The sequence below is a fragment of the Vicia villosa genome, unplaced genomic scaffold (assembly GCF_029867415.1).
Source record: "Vicia villosa cultivar HV-30 ecotype Madison, WI unplaced genomic scaffold, Vvil1.0 ctg.001197F_1_1, whole genome shotgun sequence".
Classification (NCBI taxonomy): Eukaryota; Viridiplantae; Streptophyta; class Magnoliopsida; order Fabales; family Fabaceae; genus Vicia; species Vicia villosa.
This window is the reverse complement of record NW_026705530.1, coordinates 154,587-173,404: the sequence shown is the minus strand read 5'-3', so window position 1 is coordinate 173,404 and position 18,818 is coordinate 154,587. Positions and strand designations below refer to the sequence as shown.

At 37.2% G+C, this 18,818-nt stretch overlaps 1 protein-coding gene across 1 annotated transcript; it reads right to left on the bottom strand.

The window, feature by feature from the left end:
* Nucleotides 1–16,164: 16,164 nt before the first annotated feature.
* LOC131633976 (chlorophyll a-b binding protein P4, chloroplastic) lies at nucleotides 16,165–17,959 on the bottom strand. The gene is made up of 3 exons (XM_058904649.1): nucleotides 17,658–17,959; nucleotides 16,564–16,979; nucleotides 16,165–16,479 (listed from the first exon to the last, which is right to left on the bottom strand). The coding sequence occupies exons 1-3, from the start codon at nucleotides 17,861–17,863 to the stop codon at nucleotides 16,343–16,345; spliced, it is 759 nt and encodes a 252-aa protein (XP_058760632.1). The 5' UTR covers nucleotides 17,864–17,959; the 3' UTR covers nucleotides 16,165–16,342.
* Between the last annotated feature and the right edge of the window lie 859 nt (nucleotides 17,960–18,818).

Genomic DNA, 18,818 nt, shown 5'->3' with positions numbered 1-18,818 from the left:
ATCAACATATATTTGACAAATTAAAATATCCTTTTTAAATGTTTTACAGAAGAGAGTAGTGTCCATTTTTCCTCTAGTGAAACCATTTTCCAGAAGGAAAGAACTCAAACGTTCATACCAAGCTCTGGGAGCTTGTTTCAATCCGTATAATGATTTCTTTAATTTAAAAACATGATTTGGAGACATGGAGTCTTCAAAACCAGGAGGTTGGTGAACATAAACTTCTTCATCTATATAACCATTTAAGAAGGCACTCTTGACATCCATCTGATAAAGAGTGATGTTGTGTTGAGTGGCAAAGGAAATTAATAGACGAATAGATTCTAACCTGGCCACTGGTGCAAAGGTTTCTGTGTAGTCAATCCCTTCTTGCTGACTATAACCTTGAGCAACCAGTCTGGCTTTGTTTCTTACCACTTCTCCTTTCTCACTTAGCTTGTTTCTGAAAACCCACTTAGTACCGATGATGTTAAATCCTTTTGGTCTAGGAACCAAGTCCCATACATCATTCCTTGTAAACTGATTTAGTTCTTCTTGCATGGCAATTATCCAGTCTGGATCTTCTAGAGCTTGATCAACAGAAGTTGGCTCGATCAAAGAAACAAGACCTAATTGACATTCTGCATTGTTCTTAAGGAATGCCCTTGTTCTAATGGGATCATCTTTCTTTCCAAGGATCACATCTTCTGAATGAGCTGAAGCAAGTCTAGGTGATCTTCTGACTGTAGGTTCTTCAGAAATGCTCCAATTCTCTAAAGATGCAGCAACTTGATCTTCTGATCCATTGCTTCTGAGACTGCCAGCTTCTGCAGCTTTGCTTCTTGGTTCTTCAACTTCTGATATATCAATATCAAAATCTGCAAAATTCTCAAACTGCTTTGGTTTTTCAAGACCAAGCTTATCATCAAACCTGATATTGATTGAATCTTCTACAATCAATGTTTCAGTATTGTATACTCTGTAGCCTTTAGAGCGTTCAGAATATCCAAGAAGGAAACACTTTTGTGCTTTGGAATCAAACTTACCAAGATGATCTTTAGTATTCAGAATAAAACATACACATCCAAAAGGATGGAAATATGAAATGTTGGGCTTTCTGTTCTTCCACAATTCATAAGGAGTCTTATTTAGAATAGGTCTAATAGAGATTCTATTCTGAATATAGCATGCAGTGTTAATTGCTTCTGCCCAGAAATGCTTAGCCATATTGGTTTCATTGATCATGGTTCTGGCCATTTCTTGTAGAGTCCTATTCTTTCGCTCTACAACTCCATTTTGCTGTGGAGTTCTAGGGCAAGAGAAATCATGGGCAATACCATTTTCTTTGAAGAACTCCTCAAAGAGTCTGTTCTCAAATTCACCACCATGATCACTTCTGACCTTTATGATTTTACACTCTTTCTCAGATTGAATCTGAGTGCAGAAATCAAAGAACACTGAATGAGACTCATCCTTGTGTTTCAAGAACTTTACCCATGTCCAGCGGTTATAATCATCAATGATGACTAATCCATATTTCTTCCCTCTGACAGATGCTGTTTTGACTGGGCCAAACAGATCAATGTGCAAGAGTTCTAACGGCCTTGAGGTAGAAACAACATTCTTAGACTTGAATGTAGGTCTGGAGAACTTGCCCTTCTGACATGCTTCACAAAGAGCATCTGATTTGTATTTCAGATTTGGGAGTCCTCTGACCAGATTTAGTTTGTTAATCTGAGAAATCTTTCTCAAACTAGCATGCCCTAATCTTCTGTGCCAGACCCATTGCTCTTCAGAAACAGACATAAGACAAGTCACTTTCTGCTTCTCAAGATCAGAAAGATCAATCTTATAAATGTTGTTCTTCCTCTTGCCTGTAAATAGGATTGAGCCATCCTTCTGACTTACAGCCTTGCAAGACTTTTGATTGAAGATTATATCATAACCATTGTCACTTAATTGACTTATGGACAATAAGTTATGCGTTAATCCTTCTACAAGAAGTACATTAGTTATGGAAGGAGAGTTACCAAGACTTATGGTTCCAGAGCCAATGATTTTGCCCTTCTGATCTCCTCCAAACTTGACTTCTCCACCTGGTTTAAGCACCAGGTCTTGGAATGTAGACCTTCTTCCCGTCATGTGTCGCGAGCACCCAGAGTCCAGGTACCATGACATTTTGCTTTTTGTCCTCTTTTCCGCCAAGGATATCTGCAATAGGAATAATCTTTTCCTTAGGTACCCACAACTTCTTGGGTCCTTTCTTGTTAGTTCTCCTCAAGTTCTGATTGAACTTGGGTTTAGCAAAATATTTAACAGGAGGAACAGCATGATATTTCTTATTCTGAGTTCCATGATATTTCTTAGGTTGTGTCACATGCTTCTTGGTGTGTGTTATGTGAAAACTTTGTGCATGTGATGTGTGCTTAATATCATGGGAGTGGCCATATTTAAATTGGTTATACAGAGGCTTGTATGATATTTTCATATCATCCACAGATTCAAGCTTGTATGGGATTTCACCCTCATAACCAATGCCAACTCTTTTGTTTTCAGACACAGCATATATCATAGAAGTTAGCTGACTTCTGCCAATACTTCTAGATAAGAACTTCCTGAAACTTAAATCATACTCTTTCAGAATATGATTCAGACTGGGAGTGGATTTTTCTTAATCAGAAGGAGATCCAACATTATTGGATAATTTTAAAACTTTTTCTTTTAATTCAGAATTTTCCAACTCAAGCTTCTTAGTTTCAAATTCAAATTGCTTTTTCAGCTTTTTGTATTTGATACTAAGATGGGCTTTTAATTCAAGAAGCTCTGTTAGACTGGAAACTAACTCTTCTCTAGATAGTTCAGAAAATACCTCTTCAGAATCTGATTCTGATGTAGATTCTGATCCATCATCTTCTGTCGCCATCAGCGCAAAGTTTGTCTGCTCTCCTTCAAAGTCTAATCCTGATTCAGATTCAGAATCATCCCATGTTGCCATAAGACCTTTCTTCTTATGAAACTTCTTCTTGGGATTCTCCTTCTGAAGTTTCGGACACTCATTCTTGTAATGTCCTGGCTCATTGCACTCATAGCAGACAGCCTTCTTCTTGTCAGATCTTCTGTCACCAGAAGATTCTCCACGTTCAAATCTCTTTGAACTTCTGAAGCCTCTGAACTTCCTTTGCTTGCTCTTCCAGAGTTGGTTCACCCTTCTGGAGATCATGGACAGTTCATCTTCTTCTTCAGATTCTGATTCTTCAGGATCTTCTTCTCTAGCCTGAAAAGCGTTAGTGCATTTTTTAACAATAGATTTTAATGCAATAGACTTACCTTTCTTCTGAGGCTCGTTTGCGTCCAACTCTATTTCATAGCTTCTCAATGTTAGAACAAGATTTGTTCTGATCAATTATCTTAGTTTTGATGATAACAATAATATGAATTTTGCTTAAGATAATATGGTACTCTAATCCAATGCAATTTCCTTTTCAGGAAATATATAAAGAGTACGCATAATTCAGCGCTCAGAAGCTTTGTCTCAAAGGGTTCAGCATGCAACATCAGAACATGGTCTGGCAAGACATCAGAAGATGGTCGAAGCAGAATCAGAACATGGGTCTATGGAAGCATCAGAAGAACATGAGATCAGAAGCACTGAAGTTCTGATGGTATCACGCTCAGAAGCACTTCAAGGTCAGAAGATCAGAAGATGCTTTGCACCAAGCTGTTTGACTCTGATGATATTCAAACGTTGTATTCACAAACATCAGATCAGAAGGAAGTACAAGTGGCAAGCTACGCTGACTGACAAAAGGAACGTTAAAAGCTATTAAAGGCAACGTCAGTAGACACAGCGTGAACAAGGCTCGAGGTAGTTGACAAAAGCGTATAACATTAAATGCGATGCTGTACGGAACACGCAAAGCATTAAATGCACTCAACGGTCATCTTCTCCAACGCCTATAAATATGAAGTTCTGATGAGAAGCAAGAAAAACGATTCTGAACAAAACAACTCATATTAACTTGCTGAAACTCTGTTCTATTCAAAGCTCAGAATCTTCATCTTCATCAAAGCTCACTACATTGCTGTTGTAATATATTAGTGAGATTAAGCTTAAACGTTAAGAGAAATATCACAGTTTGTGATTATAGCTTTTAAGAAGCAATTGTAATACTCTTAGAATTGATTACATTAAGTTGTAAGGAACTAGAGTGATCGTGTGGATCAGAATACTCTAGGAAGTCTTAGAGGTTATCTAAGCAGGTTGTAACTAGAGTGATCGTGTGGATCAGAATACTCTAGAAAGTCTTAGAGGGTATCTAAGCAGTTGTTCCTGGAGTGATCAGTGTGTGATCAGAAGACTCTGGAAGACTTAGTTGCTGACTAAGTGGAGAACCATTGTAATCCGTGCGATTAGTGGATTAAATCCTCAGTTGAGGTAAATCATCTCTGCGGGGGTGGACTGGAGTAGTTTAGTTAACAACGAACCAGGATAAAAATAACTGTGCAATTTATTTTTATCTGTCAAGTTTTTAAAGCTACACTTATTCAAACCCCCCCTTTCTAAGTGTTTTTCTATCCTTCAATTGGCATCAGAGCGCCGGTTCTAAGGTGCAAGCACTTAACCGTGTTTAGAAAAGATTCAGGAAGAGAAAAACGCTTCAGTAAAAGATGGCTGATGAAACTGCAAAGTCTACATCTACATCTGGCTCTGCTGAGCAACACAACGGTAACAATGGTTATACTAGACCGCCGGTATTTGATGGTGAAAACTTTGAATACTGGAAAGATAAACTGGAAAGTTACTTTCTTGGTCTAGATGGTGATCTATGGGATCTTCTGATGGATGGTTACAAACATCCAGTAAATGCCAGTGGCGTAAAGCTGACAAGGCAAGAAATGAGTGATGATCAGAAGAAGCTTTTCAGGAATCATCATAAATGCAGAACTGTTTTGCTGAATGCTATCTCTCATGCTGAGTATGAGAAGATATCTAACAGGGAAATGGCCTATGACATATATGAGTCCTTGAAAATGACTCATGAAGGAAATGCTCAAGTCAAGGAGACTAAAGCTCTCGCTTTAATCCAGAAGTATGAAGCCTTCAAGATGGAGGATGATGAAGACATTGAAAAGATGTTTTCAAGATTTCAAACTCTTACTGCTGGATTGAGAGTTCTTGACAAGGGATACACCAAGGCTGATCACGTAAAGAAGATCATCAGAAGCTTACCCAGAAGATGGGGTCCTATGGTGACTGCATTCAAGATCGCAAAGAATCTGAATGAAGTTTCTCTGGAAGAGCTTATCAGTGCCTTGAGAAGCCATGAAATAGAGCTGGACGCAAATGAGCCTCAAAAGAAAGGTAAGTCTATTGCATTAAAATCCAATATCATGAAATGCACTAACGCTTTTCAGGCTAGAGAAGAAGATCCTGAAGAATCAGAATCTGATGAACTGTCCTTGATCTCCAGAAGGCTAAATCAACTCTGGAAGAACAAGCAAAGGAAGTTCAGAGGCGTCAGAAGTTCAAAGAAATTTGAACGTGGAGAATCTTCTGATGACAGAAGATTTGACAAGAAGAAGGCCATGTGCTATGAATGCAATGAGCCTGGACACTTCAAGAATGAATGTCCAAAACTTCAGAAGGAAAATCCCAAGAAGAAGTTTCATAAGAAGAAAGGTCTTATGGCAACCTGGGATGAGTCAGAAGATGATTCAGACTCTGAAGATGAGCAGGCTAACTGTGCGCTGATGGCGACAGAAGATGACGGATCAGAATCTACATCAGAATCAGATTCTGAAGAGGTATTTTCTGAACTTACTAGAGATGAGTTAGTTTCCGGTCTAACTGAACTTCTGGAATTCAAGTCTCAGATTAGTCTCAAATACAAAACGCTGAAAAAGCTATTTGAATTTGAAACAAAGAAGCTTGAGTTGGAGAATTCTGAATTAAAAGAAAAACTTTTAAAATTATCCAATAATGTTGGATCTCCTTCTGATTCAGAAAAACCCACTCCTAGTCTAAACCATATTCTGAAAGAATATGATTTAAGTTTCAGGAAGTTCTTATCTAGAAGTATTGGCAGAAGTCAGCTAGCTTCTATGATATATGTTGTGTCTGGAAACAAAAGAGTCGGCATTGGTTTTGAGGGTGAAACCCCATACAAACTTGAACCTGTTGATGAAATGAAATTCACATACAAGCCATTGTATGATCAGTTCAAGTATGGCCACTCCCATGATATTAGGCACACTTCACATGCTCAAAGTTTTCACATAACACACACCAAAAAGCATGTGACACAACCTAGGAAATATCATGAAACTCACATTAAAAATTATCATGATGTTCCTCCTATTGCTTACAATGTTAAACCCAAGTTCAATCAGAACTTGAGAAAATCTAACAAGAAAGGACCCAATAAAATGTGGGTACCTAAGGATAAGATTATTCCTATTGCAGATATCCTTGGCTGCAAAAAGGACAAAGCACAACATGTCGTGGTACCTGGACTCTGGATGCTCACGACACATGACAGGAAGAAGGTCTATGTTCCAAGACCTGGTGCTTAAGTCTGGAGGAGAAGTCAAGTTTGGAGGAGATCAGAAGGGCAAGATAATTGGCTCTGGAACTATAAAGTCTGGTAACTCTCCTTCCATTTCTAATGTACTTCTTGTAGAAGGATTAACACATAACCTCTTATCTATCAGTCAATTGAGTGACAATGGTTATGATATAATCTTTAATCAAAAGTCTTGCAAGGCTGTAAATCAGAAGGATGGCTCAATCCTATTTACAGGCAAGAGGAAAAACAACATTTATAAGATAGATCTGCAAGATCTTATGAGTCAGAAGGTGACTTGTCTTATGTCTGTTTCTGAAGAGCAGTGGGTCTGGCACAGAAGATTAGGTCATGCTAGTTTGAGAAAGATTTCTCAGATTAACAAACTGGATCTTGTCAGAGGACTCCCTAATCTGAAATTCAAATCAGATGCTCTTTGTGAAGCGTGTCAGAAGGGCAAGTTCTCCAAACCTGCATTCTAGTCCAAGAATGTTGTTTCTACCTCAAGGCCATTAGAACTCTTGCACATTGATCTGTTTGGTAAAATTCTTGAAACACAAGGATGAGTCTCATTCAGTGTTCTTTGATTTCTGCATTCAGATTCAATCTGAAAAAGAGTGTAAAATCATAAAGGTCAGAAGTGATCATGGTGGTGAATTTGAGAACAGATCCTTTGAAGAATTCTTCAAAGAAAATGGTATTGCCCATGATTTCTCTTGTCCTAGAACTCCACAGCAAAACGGAGTTGTAGAACAAAAGAATAGGACTCTGCAAGAAATGGCCAGAACCATGATCAATGAAACCAATATGGCTAAGCATTTCTGGGCAGAAGCAATAAACACTGCATGCTATATTCAGAATAGAATCTCTATTAGACCTATTCTAAATAAGACTCCTTATGAATTGTGGAAGAATAAAAAGCCCAACATTTCATATTTCCATCCTTTTGGATGTGTATGCTTTATTCTGAACACTAAAGATCATCTTGGTAAGTTTGATTCCAAAGCACAAAAATGTTTCCTTCTTGGATATTCTGAACGCTCAAAAGGCTACAGAGTATACAATACTGAAACATTGATTGTGGAAGAATCAATCAATATCAGGTTTGATGATAAGCTTGGTTCTGAAAAACCAAAGCAGTTTGATAATTTTGCAGATTGTGATATTGATATATCAGAAGTTGTTGAGCCAAGAAGCAACGCATCAGAAGCAGAGCTTCTCAGAAGCAAAGAATCTGAAGATCAAGTATCAGCTTCTCTGGAGAATCTAAGCATTTCTGAAGAACCATCTGTCAGAAGATCATCCAGACTCATCTCTGGTCATTCAGAAGATGTCATTCTTGGAAAGAAGGATGATCCAATCAGAACAAGAGCATTCCTTAAGAACAATGCAGACTGTCAATTAGGTCTTGTATCTTTGATCGAGCCAACTTCTGTTGATCATGCTCTAGAAGATCCAGACTGGATAATTGCTATGCAAGAAGAACTGAATCAGTTTACAAGGAATGATGTTTGGGATCTTGTTCCTAGACCAGATGGATTCAATATAATAGGTACAAAATGGGTCTTCAGAAACAAGCCCAGAATGAGAAGATGAGAAGTTCTTATGTATGGGTATCTTCTAAAATGAATTTTTTTTTAAGAAGTTCTGATTGAAATCAATTAGAAATTGTGATTCAGTTATTACTAATGTTTCATTGTCTAAGTTGATTCAGAATCTCTTTAAAAGCAAAACAGCTGTAACTGGCTATCCAGATGGTAAACACGTGTTCACTATTCCTGGACAAGCGTGCGTGCAGTTGAGGGGACGTCTACTTAGGTAGCTGTGCAAATCACGTCTTTTGTCATTATTATCTCTCCTCACGTCACGTAACATTAAATGTTTTTCATCATTTACTCTCCTTCAGTTTTCTTTTTATATTCTTCAAACGTTTCTTTTCCCTCTTATATTTCTCTCACTTTGCATTCAGTTTCTTTTTCGTTCTCTATCTTTGCATTCATATCATAAACCCTAGCAGTTTCCAATATCTGCAACTTCATCATGAATCCATCGTCAAGCTCTGGGAATCAAGATAATGATCGGAAACAAAAGAGAAAGGCATCTGCTGAACCAGAAACCAAACCAAAAAGAGTAAGGATCACCTATGACCCTCTCAAAGTGAACCCGTTCGAAGCTATGATGTCTGGAAATTACTCTAGACGTGTGTATCAACCCCTTGACGGTACCCCTCAATCACCTCCCTCTTCACAGACCTCCACCACCTCTTCCTCCTCATTCATCCTCTCGGAACCACCTTCTTCACCATCTGATATCTCCTCTCCTTCAACCCATCCATCAGATATTTCTTCATCTCTCTCACACCCTTTTCCCACCAAAACACCTAATCCCTATAGTGTTGTTTTTCCCGACTCCAGATTCACTATCAACCCTCCAACCCCTACCACTCAATCATTTCTGGAGCTTTTACATTCTGATGTAAATGGCTGGTTGGAGATTCTGGGTGCTGCTCACCTTAACCATCTGGATGAGTATGCTACAAGCAACCTTTGGGATACCTTTCGTCAGGATTTTCTGGCTAAGGCTACAGACACTCAGAGAAGGATTATGTCTGAAGCTCCTGGTGTTCGTGGTCTTCGGTTGGAAGTTGGTGAAAGCAGCTATCACCATCTCATCAGGAACAGAAGTGTTCTTGAGGAGAAGATACCAGCAGATGAGTTGGGAGAAGAAAATCTCTGCAGAGACATCGTGGTGTGGAGACCATGGTTTCCTGTGCTGACTGGAGATTTTCAGTGGCTGTTCAACTGGTTCAGAATGAACCCTTCTGAAAAAGCACCTCACATGGTCTTTCCAGTAGTGGTTTATCCTACTGAAGTTGCTGGTCCTACTCCTCCAACAAACCTAGCAGCTATTCTTCAAGCGTTGGAAGTTGGAACTTCTGAACTGCCTGAACCAGAATATGCTAAGGCTACTTCTGAGTCAGACTCAGATGAGGAAATGGAAGATGCACAAGCTAGAGATCTTCCAGAAGATCACCCTGCTGAGATTGCTATCCCTTTTGGCAGAAATTCAGGTGCCTCTTCTTCTGGTGAAACCTCAGCTCTGATGGAGACCTTGGAAGCTCTTCATCAGAATCAAGCTATGCTGGCTTCTCGTTTGGACGCGCAAGAAGTAGCCAATGCTGAGTTTCGCTCCTTCATGGCAAGGCAAGCTACAAGCACTGACGGGATTCATGATGTTCTGGCGCGGATTTTGCGTAGGCTAGGATCTTAGTCCTTTGGTCTGTGTAGTTTTTCTTTCCTTGTTGCATCTGTTTTCCTGCATTCCTCTTTTGTAATCTTTCTTGTTGAAATCAATGAAAAGTTATTTGTGTTTCTTTCCTTTTGTCTCTTGCTTTGCATCTGAATCTCTTATGCTTTTTGATGTTATGACAAAAAGGGGGAGAAGATAAATGATAAATGATTTGATTAATCTATCAGTTGCTGGGTAAAGCTCCCACACATTTACTAACAAGAACTGCAAGTTCTATATGGTTTAAGTGTTTTGCAGGTATAAAGAAGTGAAGAGAATCTTCAAAGCAAACACAAGAAGCAAAACCATAAGAAGTGTTATTCTGTAAAAAGAATAAGCTCATGGAAACTGAAGCAAGCTGAGTGCTGTCAAGCTTCAGAAATCAGAAGCAAGAAAGAAGAATGAATCAGAAGCACTGATAATAGAATTTGATCCATATTTGTCTATTTGCTCTGATACATTATTTTAGCCTATATGGCTCTGATACATATCATGTGTTCTAATATACATTTTATGTTCTGACTCGTTCATGCTGACTTTTGTCGTTTAGTTTTTGTTCTGTAACATTTCAGGATGTAGAGATGCTCTGATGATGCTCTGGTACATTCAACAATGTTCTGATACAAATCTAGCATGAAGTGATGATTGGTAGAAATTCAAAGCTCTGAAGCTATCCGAGGGAAGCAGAAATCAGAAGCTGTGAATGTTCTAAAGATCCAGAAAACTCAAGTTCTGAAGCTGTCCTAAATGGAAGCAGAAATCAGAAGCTGTGAATGTTCTGAAATCAAAGAAATTCAAGTTCTGAAGCTGTCCTAAATGGAAGCAGAAATCAGAAGCTGTGAATGTTCTGAAGATCAAAGAAATTCAAGTTCTGAAGTTGTCCTAGATGGAAGCAGGAATCAGAAGCTGTGAGTGTTCTAGGGATCTAAAGAAATTCTAGTTCTGAAGCTGTCCAATGGAAGCAGAAGTCAGAAGCTATGAATTCTCTGAAGACAGAAGCTTATGTGATCGTCTCTACCGAAATAATCAGGGAAGTCTTTTATTAAAGTTCTTCGAGTATTTATTTCAGGGGGAGATTATTTATCTCAGGGGGAGATTGTTAATCTCAGGGGGAGACATATTCATATGCTTATGCTATAGCTGTGTAATTTGTCTTTTGCCGTCTGCTCTTTCTGATCGCAAATTCATATCATTTATATATGTTTTTGTCATCATCAAAAAGGGGGAGATTGTTAGAACAAGATTTGTTCTGATCAATTATCTTAGTTTTGATGATAACAATAATATGAATTTTGCTTAAGATAATATGGTACTCTAATCCAATGCAATTTCCTTTTCAGGAAATATATAAAGAGTACGCATAATTCAACGCTCAGAAGCTTTGTCTCAAAGGGTTCAGCATGCAACATCAAAACATGGTCTGGCAAGACATCAGAAGATGGTCGAAGCAGAATCAGAACATGGGTCTATGGAAGCATCAGAAGAACATGAGATCAGAAGCACTGAAGTTCTGATGGTATCACGCTCAGAAGCACTTCAAGGTCAGAAGATCAGAAGATGCTTTGCACCAAGCTGTTTGACTCTGATGATATTCAAACGTTGTATTCACAAACATCAGATCAGAAGGAAGTACAAGTGGCAAGCTACGCTGACTGACAAAAGGAACGTTAAAAGCTATTAAAGGCAACGTCAGTAGACACAGCGTGAACAAGGCTCGAGGTAGTTGACAAAAGCGTATAACATTAAATGCGATGCTGTACGGAACACGCAAAGCATTAAATGCACTCAACGGTCATCTTCTCCAACGCCTATAAATATGAAGTTCTGATGAGAAGCAAGAAAAACGATTCTGAACAAAACAACTCATATTAACTTGCTGAAACTCTGTTCTATTCAAAGCTCAGAATCTTCATCTTCATCAAAGCTCACTACATTGCTGTTGTAATATATTAGTGAGATTAAGCTTAAACGTTAAGAGAAATATCACAGTTTGTGATTATAGCTTTTAAGAAGCAATTGTAATACTCTTAGAATTGATTACATTAAGTTGTAAGGAACTAGAGTGATCGTGTGGATCAGAATACTCTAGGAAGTCTTAGAGGTTATCTAAGCAGGTTGTAACTAGAGTGATCGTGTGGATCAGAATACTCTAGAAAGTCTTAGAGGGTATCTAAGCAGTTGTTCCTGGAGTGATCAGTGTGTGATCAGAAGACTCTGGAAGACTTAGTTGCTGACTAAGTGGAGAACCATTGTAATCCGTGCGATTAGTGGATTAAATCCTCAGTTGAGGTAAATCATCTCTGCGGGGGTGGACTGGAGTAGTTTAGTTAACAACGAACCAGGATAAAAATAACTGTGCAATTTATTTTTATCTGTCAAGTTTTTAAAGCTACACTTATTCAAACCCCCCCTTTCTAAGTGTTTTTCTATCCTTCACTCAAGGCACTGATAAGCTCTTCCAAAGAAACTTCATTCAGATTCTTCGCAATCATGAATGCAGTCACCATTGGGCCCCATCTTCTGGGTAAGCTTCTGATAATCTTCTTTACATGATCAGCCTTGGTGTAGCCTTTATCCAGAACTCTCAATCCAGCAGTTAGAGTTTGAAATCTTGAAAACATCTTCTCAATGTCTTCATCATCCTCCATCTTGAAGGCTTCATACTTCTGGATTAGAGCAAGAGCTTTAGTCTCCTTGACTTGAGCATTTCCTTCATGAGTCATCTTCAAGGACTCATATATGTCATGGGCCGTTTCCCTGTTAGATATCTTCTCATACTCAGCATGAGAGATAGCATTCAGCAAAACAGTCCTGCATTTGTGATGATTTTTGAAATCTTTCTTTTGATCATCATTCATTTCGCTTCTCGTGAGCCTTACACCAGTAGCTTTAATAGGATGTTTGTAACCATCCAACAGAAGATCCCATAGATCAGCATCCAGACCAAGAAAGTAACTTTCCAGTTTATCTTTCCAATATTCAAAGTTTTCACCATCGAATATTGGTGGTCTAGTATAGCCATTGTTACCATTGTATTGCTCAGCAGAGCCAGATGTAGATGGAGTTGGAATTACTTGAGATTCACCAGCCATCTTTTACTGAAGCGTTTTTCTCTTCCTGAATCTTTTCTAAACACGGTTAAGTGCTTGCACCTTAGAACCGGCGCTCTGATGCCAATTGAAGGATAGAAAAACACTTAGAAAGGGGGGGTTTGAATAAGTGTAGTCTTAAAAACTTGAGCGATAAAAATAAATTGCACAGTTATTTTTATCCTGGTTCGTTGTTAACTAAACTACTCTAGTCCACCCCCACGGAGTGATTTACCTCACCTGAGGATTTAATCCACTAATCGCAACAGATTACAATGGTTTTCCACTTAGTCCGCGACTAAGTCTTCCAGAGTATCCTGATCACAACCTGATCACTGCAGGAATAATTGCTTAGACACAAGCTAAGACTTTCTTAGAGTATCCTGACCACCACGTGATCACTCTAATTACAACTGCTTAGACACAAGCTAAGACTTCCTAGAGTATCCTGATCAACACTTGATCACTCTAGTTCCTTACAACTTAATGTAATCAAATAAGAGTTTTACAATGCTTCTTAAAAGCTATAATCACAACAGTGATATTTCTCTTAACGTTTAAGCTTAATCTCACTAATATATTACAACAGCAATGTAGTGAGCTTTGATGAAGATGAAGTTTCTGAGCTTTGGATTTGATCAGCGTTTCAGCAAGTTAATTGTTAGCAAATCGTCAACCTTGCTTCTCATCAGAACTTCATATTTATAGGCGTTTTGAGAAGATGACCGTTGAACGCATTTAATGCTTTGCGTGTTCCGTACAGCTTTGCATTTAATGTTTCACGCTTTTGTCAACTACCTCGAGCCTTGTTCACGCTGTGTCTACTGACGTTGCCTTTAATAGCTTCCAACGTTCCTTTTGTCAGTCAGCGTAGCCTGCCACCTGTACTTTCTTCTGATCTGATGTTTGTGAATAAAATATTTGAATATCATCAGAGTCAAACAGCTTGGTGCATAGCATCTTCTTGTCTTCTGACCTTGAAGTGCTTCTGAGCGTGATACCATGAGAACTTCAGTGCTTCTGCTTCTGATCTCAAGTTCTTCTGATGCTTTCATAGACCCATGTTCTGATTCTGCCTTGACCATCTTCTGATGTCTTGCCAGACCATGTTCTGATGTTGCATGCTGAACCTTCTGAGACAAAGCTTCTGAGCGCTGATTTGTGCGTACTCTATATATATTTCCTGAAATGGAAATTGCAATGTATTAGAGTACCACATTATCTCACACAAAATTCATATCCTTGTTATCATCAAAACTAAGAATATTGATCAGAACAAATCTTGTTCTAACAGTGATATGTGTATGAGTTGAAAATTGAAATGGGTGATGTTTGGATACATACTTGGTTAAATGTGTGAATATGTGATAATTATGGTTATGTGCATAATTGGAAAGATAGAATTGGAATTAGAATATTATACTCTTTATACTTGTTGAATGCTTAATATATGTGAATATATTGAATTGTATTATTTTACATGATTAGACATGGTATAATAAATTCCTATAATTATTGATCTTAATCATTGTATCTTATTATACTTCGTTCATAATGATTCGTATTCTCACCCTTCTGTTTTAATGTTGCCCTCGTTTGGCGACATGCAGGTTCTGGAGTTTAGTAGCTCGTGCGTGATCTAGCCGGAAATTTCTTCCGTGTTTGTTGGAGATTGGTAGTGAGTCGATGCTCTGGTCATGTAACACTGGGTAGACTAGTCGTGTTGAACTCATGTTTTATTTGTTTATGTATTATGTTATGACTCGTGAATCTGTTTATTGTTTACTTGTTGTTCGGGAGGCTTTTAGCTAACTATTATGATTATGGTTTATTTTATGTTGATATACTTATTGAGATATGATCATGGTATGGGACATGAATCATTTTATGAAATACATGAGTATTTTTAGTACTTTCCGTTGTGAATGCATATTCTGTATGAATTGTAATTAAATGTTTAGGTGTTATTTGGAATGACCAGGTGTATTGTATATTGTGGATAAATGCTGTCGGTTTTTAAAAGCTTTTAATTTTTGAAAACGTCGATGTGACGCCCTTTTGAATTATATGAATGCTTATTCTCTGATCATATGCTTATTTATTTTGGGGTATAAAAGGGGTGTTACAACATACATTGTGTAAGGCTTTTAATTAAGACCCACTTCACTAATCAAGAATGTTTAATGGATTTTTAAACACCCTAATTAAACTAAGAGTAATTACAATGGGAATTTTTCATTGACAATTGCAAACTGGCAAACGTTTTTCTCAGTTTAGTATCCTTTTTCAGTTTAGTAATAAATTTTTTCCTTTAATAATTGTTTAAAATTTAAGGGCAATTAAAATTATTTATTTCTTTTATTTCACATTCATATTTCACATTAATATTGCTTCAAGATGATGTGGGTTTATGTAATTTTCTTTTAATATTGCCCCATTTGATATGCCCTAATGATACGAAATATTACAATATTGCACCTTTATTTTTGGTGATTTTATGATTAAATGTAATTCATCAAATTTTTTTTTTATGTTATTGTTTATGTTAAAATTCTTTATATTTTCCATTTTAAGGCTTAATATTTTATAATAAAAAAATGTACACATAAAATAAATGCGCGTCTCGTACATGAACCCGTGCAAACGCACGAGTTTGTTACTAGTTTTTGATAGTAAAATCAAATCTATAACTAGCCTTTACTCCTTAAACTTGTTATCATTCCACTAGTCAGAATATACACCATCTATATGCTCTAACAATGACTAAAGGTAATTATATAATTTCTAATTTCTGCATTTAATTTATTCATTTATGTTGTTTTGCTATCAATAACATAGGATCAATACAAATTATTCTCTAACATAGAAACCATTATAGATATAATTTAATTTAAGGTACAAAAATGTAAAATGAGTTAAGTTATCTAAGTTCTTTTACATTCATGAGATCAGACCATAATTCAAACGTATAGGTTTATCAAGCTGAGCATTTTATGGATGTTCATAACCCAATAAACATTACTAGTATATTACTTCCATCTGAATATTCTACTGTACTATTTAATTATGAGTCAAACCTTTATTAGTTCCAACTTCCATGAAGTGCTTCAATTTCTCACTAACTGATGATGTTCCTTTATTTCAAAATCCTCTCTAAGTATATTTCAATGATTCTGTTGAAAGAATTCTCTTATGGTTATTACTTGAAATGAAAACAAAAACATGCAAACTAGAGGCACCCTTAATTTGGTCAAAAGGCTCGAGAATATAAAGAACAATATAAAACCATCTCAGTTCTTCTGTACATGAAAATAGATTAAGGTACTTAACAATCATGCCCAAATGTCTTTCAAAATTCATCCATTCAGGATTTACATGAGAAGAACATAGGCTTTCATGTCATTGGATAATAATACAAACATTTTAGTTTCCACCTAATGTTTGAACAATGGTGTTGTGCCATGGATCAGAAATGTGCTGCACAAGGTTGTCAAATGGTCCTTTTCCTGTCACATTGTGCTGAATTATAAATCCCAAGAACGCCAACATCGCCAATCGTCCTGCAAAGTGAAACACGGTTAATGATCTAGCGATTATGATCGATTGTTAAACCAGAAGACTTTAGAGAAACTAAAAATATTTACCATTTGCAATTTCCTTCTCTTTAGCCTCCAAGGTTGGTGCAAAGTTCAAAGGGTTAAAGATCCCACCAGGGTAACCGACCTCGCCTTTTGGCAAGCTGTATTGCTTAAAGATAGGATCTTGGTTAACACTGCCAGGGTTCTTAATGTCTTGCCATCTTCTAATCTCAACATAGTGGAACAAAATGAACTCGATCACGAAGAGTGTTGAAGATGAAGCGAAGTATTCTTCTTTCCCTGCATCGTACCATTTTGGAACATTGATGATTCCAATGCTTGTGAACACCTCAGGGAGTAACATCCCTGCAACACCCAACATTGCCCAGCGTCCGTTCACTAACTCGGCTTGAACGAACCACCTCAAGTTCTCTGGATCCTCGGCGAGTCCCAATGGATCGAATCCGTTGTCTCCGGGAAGACTAATAGCAACACAAACCAAACAAATTCACAAGTTAGTCTAACTATAAAGAATGTCTTCATTTTCACAAACTAAGTATTTGACGTCCAACTCAAATTGCATGTGACGGAAAGGGCTAATCTTCTACAACATGAGATACTGAAATCACATTTCAAAATTCCTAAAACAAAAATCTTAGCAGTGCCTATAATAAGTGACAATTCCTCAAGCCAATATTCTTTGAACATAATCATGCAACTCTAAAATGAACAATTCACTATAAAACATAAAGTGAGTACGGTTAAAAGTCTCACATCAGACAATATGTGATTTAAACATATATTTATAAGTGCTCGCAATCTTCACGAGCCTAATGATTTAAACCATTACTAATTAGAATTACGCATCGGACAATATATGAGTCAGATGTGCGTTTATAAGTGAGAGCAATCTTTACATTACAAAATTGTTTTGTATGAATGATTTAAGCTCAACCACAATTTTATTATGGTATTAGAGCCAACTTCAAGATCCATTGTGCCACTATTGGGCACAAACACAATTTTCTCAAGGTATCAGAGTCAAGTTTAAGATCCCTTGTGCCACTATAGTGGCACATATGATTACTAATGTGTATGGGACAGTGTTCATGTCTGTGTGAGTGTTTCATTATACAACAAAATAGATCAAGTTTACATACCTGCCAGTGAGGTAACCTGGTGAGGCCAAACCTGGCAACCACTCTCCTTTCTTAGCTTCAACTTTAAAAGAAGCAGAAGGTGAACATCCAACCGGCCTAAAAGCCACTTGTCTGTTCAACTTCCCTGAAGAACCACCAAGAAACCTTGATTTCAAACCACATGGCCGGAAAACCGCGGCGGAAGCTTGTGTAGTAACGGTGGCCATGAAGAACCACTAGTTCTTATGGTGGTGACAAAGAAAAAAAAGAGTGAAAATGGAAGATGAAAATGCTGTTGTTGTTGGTTTTGTTTAGAGCATGGGGTGTTGTTTCATATGTATTTAGTTTCGGAACCATTCATGTGGTTGTGTTTCTCTCTTTACGATCAACTGTTGGATTGTGCGATATTTAGAATCTAACGGTTGAAATATGTTGAGGCTTATCCTTTTATCTTAATGTTATATCCACAAATCTATTTGTTCGTTGTTGTTGGCTGGGAAAAGATTCTGTGGGGTCATGAAATGTAACGATGGATGATCGATGGAGAGATTGGAATATCATAGTCATCCAATTATTGCTAGACATGTGGCTAGCTAATGTTTTTTCGATTCTCATATATTTGATTTTTAATAGTATTTAGATTTTTAATTATTTTTTAATGGTTTCAAAAATCACACTGATCTAATAAAAGAAAAAGAAAAATCATTATGATTCAATTAATTGAATTATAACCAAAGAAAAATCATTATTATCCGGCCAATGTAAGTCGGTGGTGTTGGCTATTGTGATCAATATTGTTAATGTGATTTGAAAAGCTCGTAATTGTAATTGTTTTGAAGATCAAAATATCTTTTGGTCATCGACTATCAACGCGGTAAGGGTGGAGGTTGCCTATACAGGTAATGCTACTCTTAAAGTACACTCGAATTCAATGTTGGATTTCAAAATTCTCAAGAGTTTACTTGAAAGAAGAAAAGATATTATTATTGATACTCTCTCTATTGATTTAGATGAGAACATGCAACTTGTATTTATACTACAAATGGAGCTACAAATTAGGAATGAATTTGCATATTAGAGAGCTCTAAAGAAGGAGAAAGAATAAAAGCATACAGCTGCATAATCCCTTGATCTATGGTCATTATAGAGAAAGATATGGAGATAAAATCTCAAGACTTCCCC

Coding starts and splice junctions, on each gene's coding strand:
- LOC131633976 (XM_058904649.1), bottom strand. CDS start 17,863: ATGGCCACCGTTACTACACAAGCTTCCGCCGCGGTTTTCCGGCCATGT. Junction 16,980..17,657: donor CCAGGTTACCTCACTGGCAG/GTATGTAAACTT, acceptor TGTTGCTATTAG/TCTTCCCGGAGACAACGGAT. Junction 16,480..16,563: donor AGAGAAGGAAATTGCAAATG/GTAAATATTTTT, acceptor TTCACTTTGCAG/GACGATTGGCGATGTTGGCG.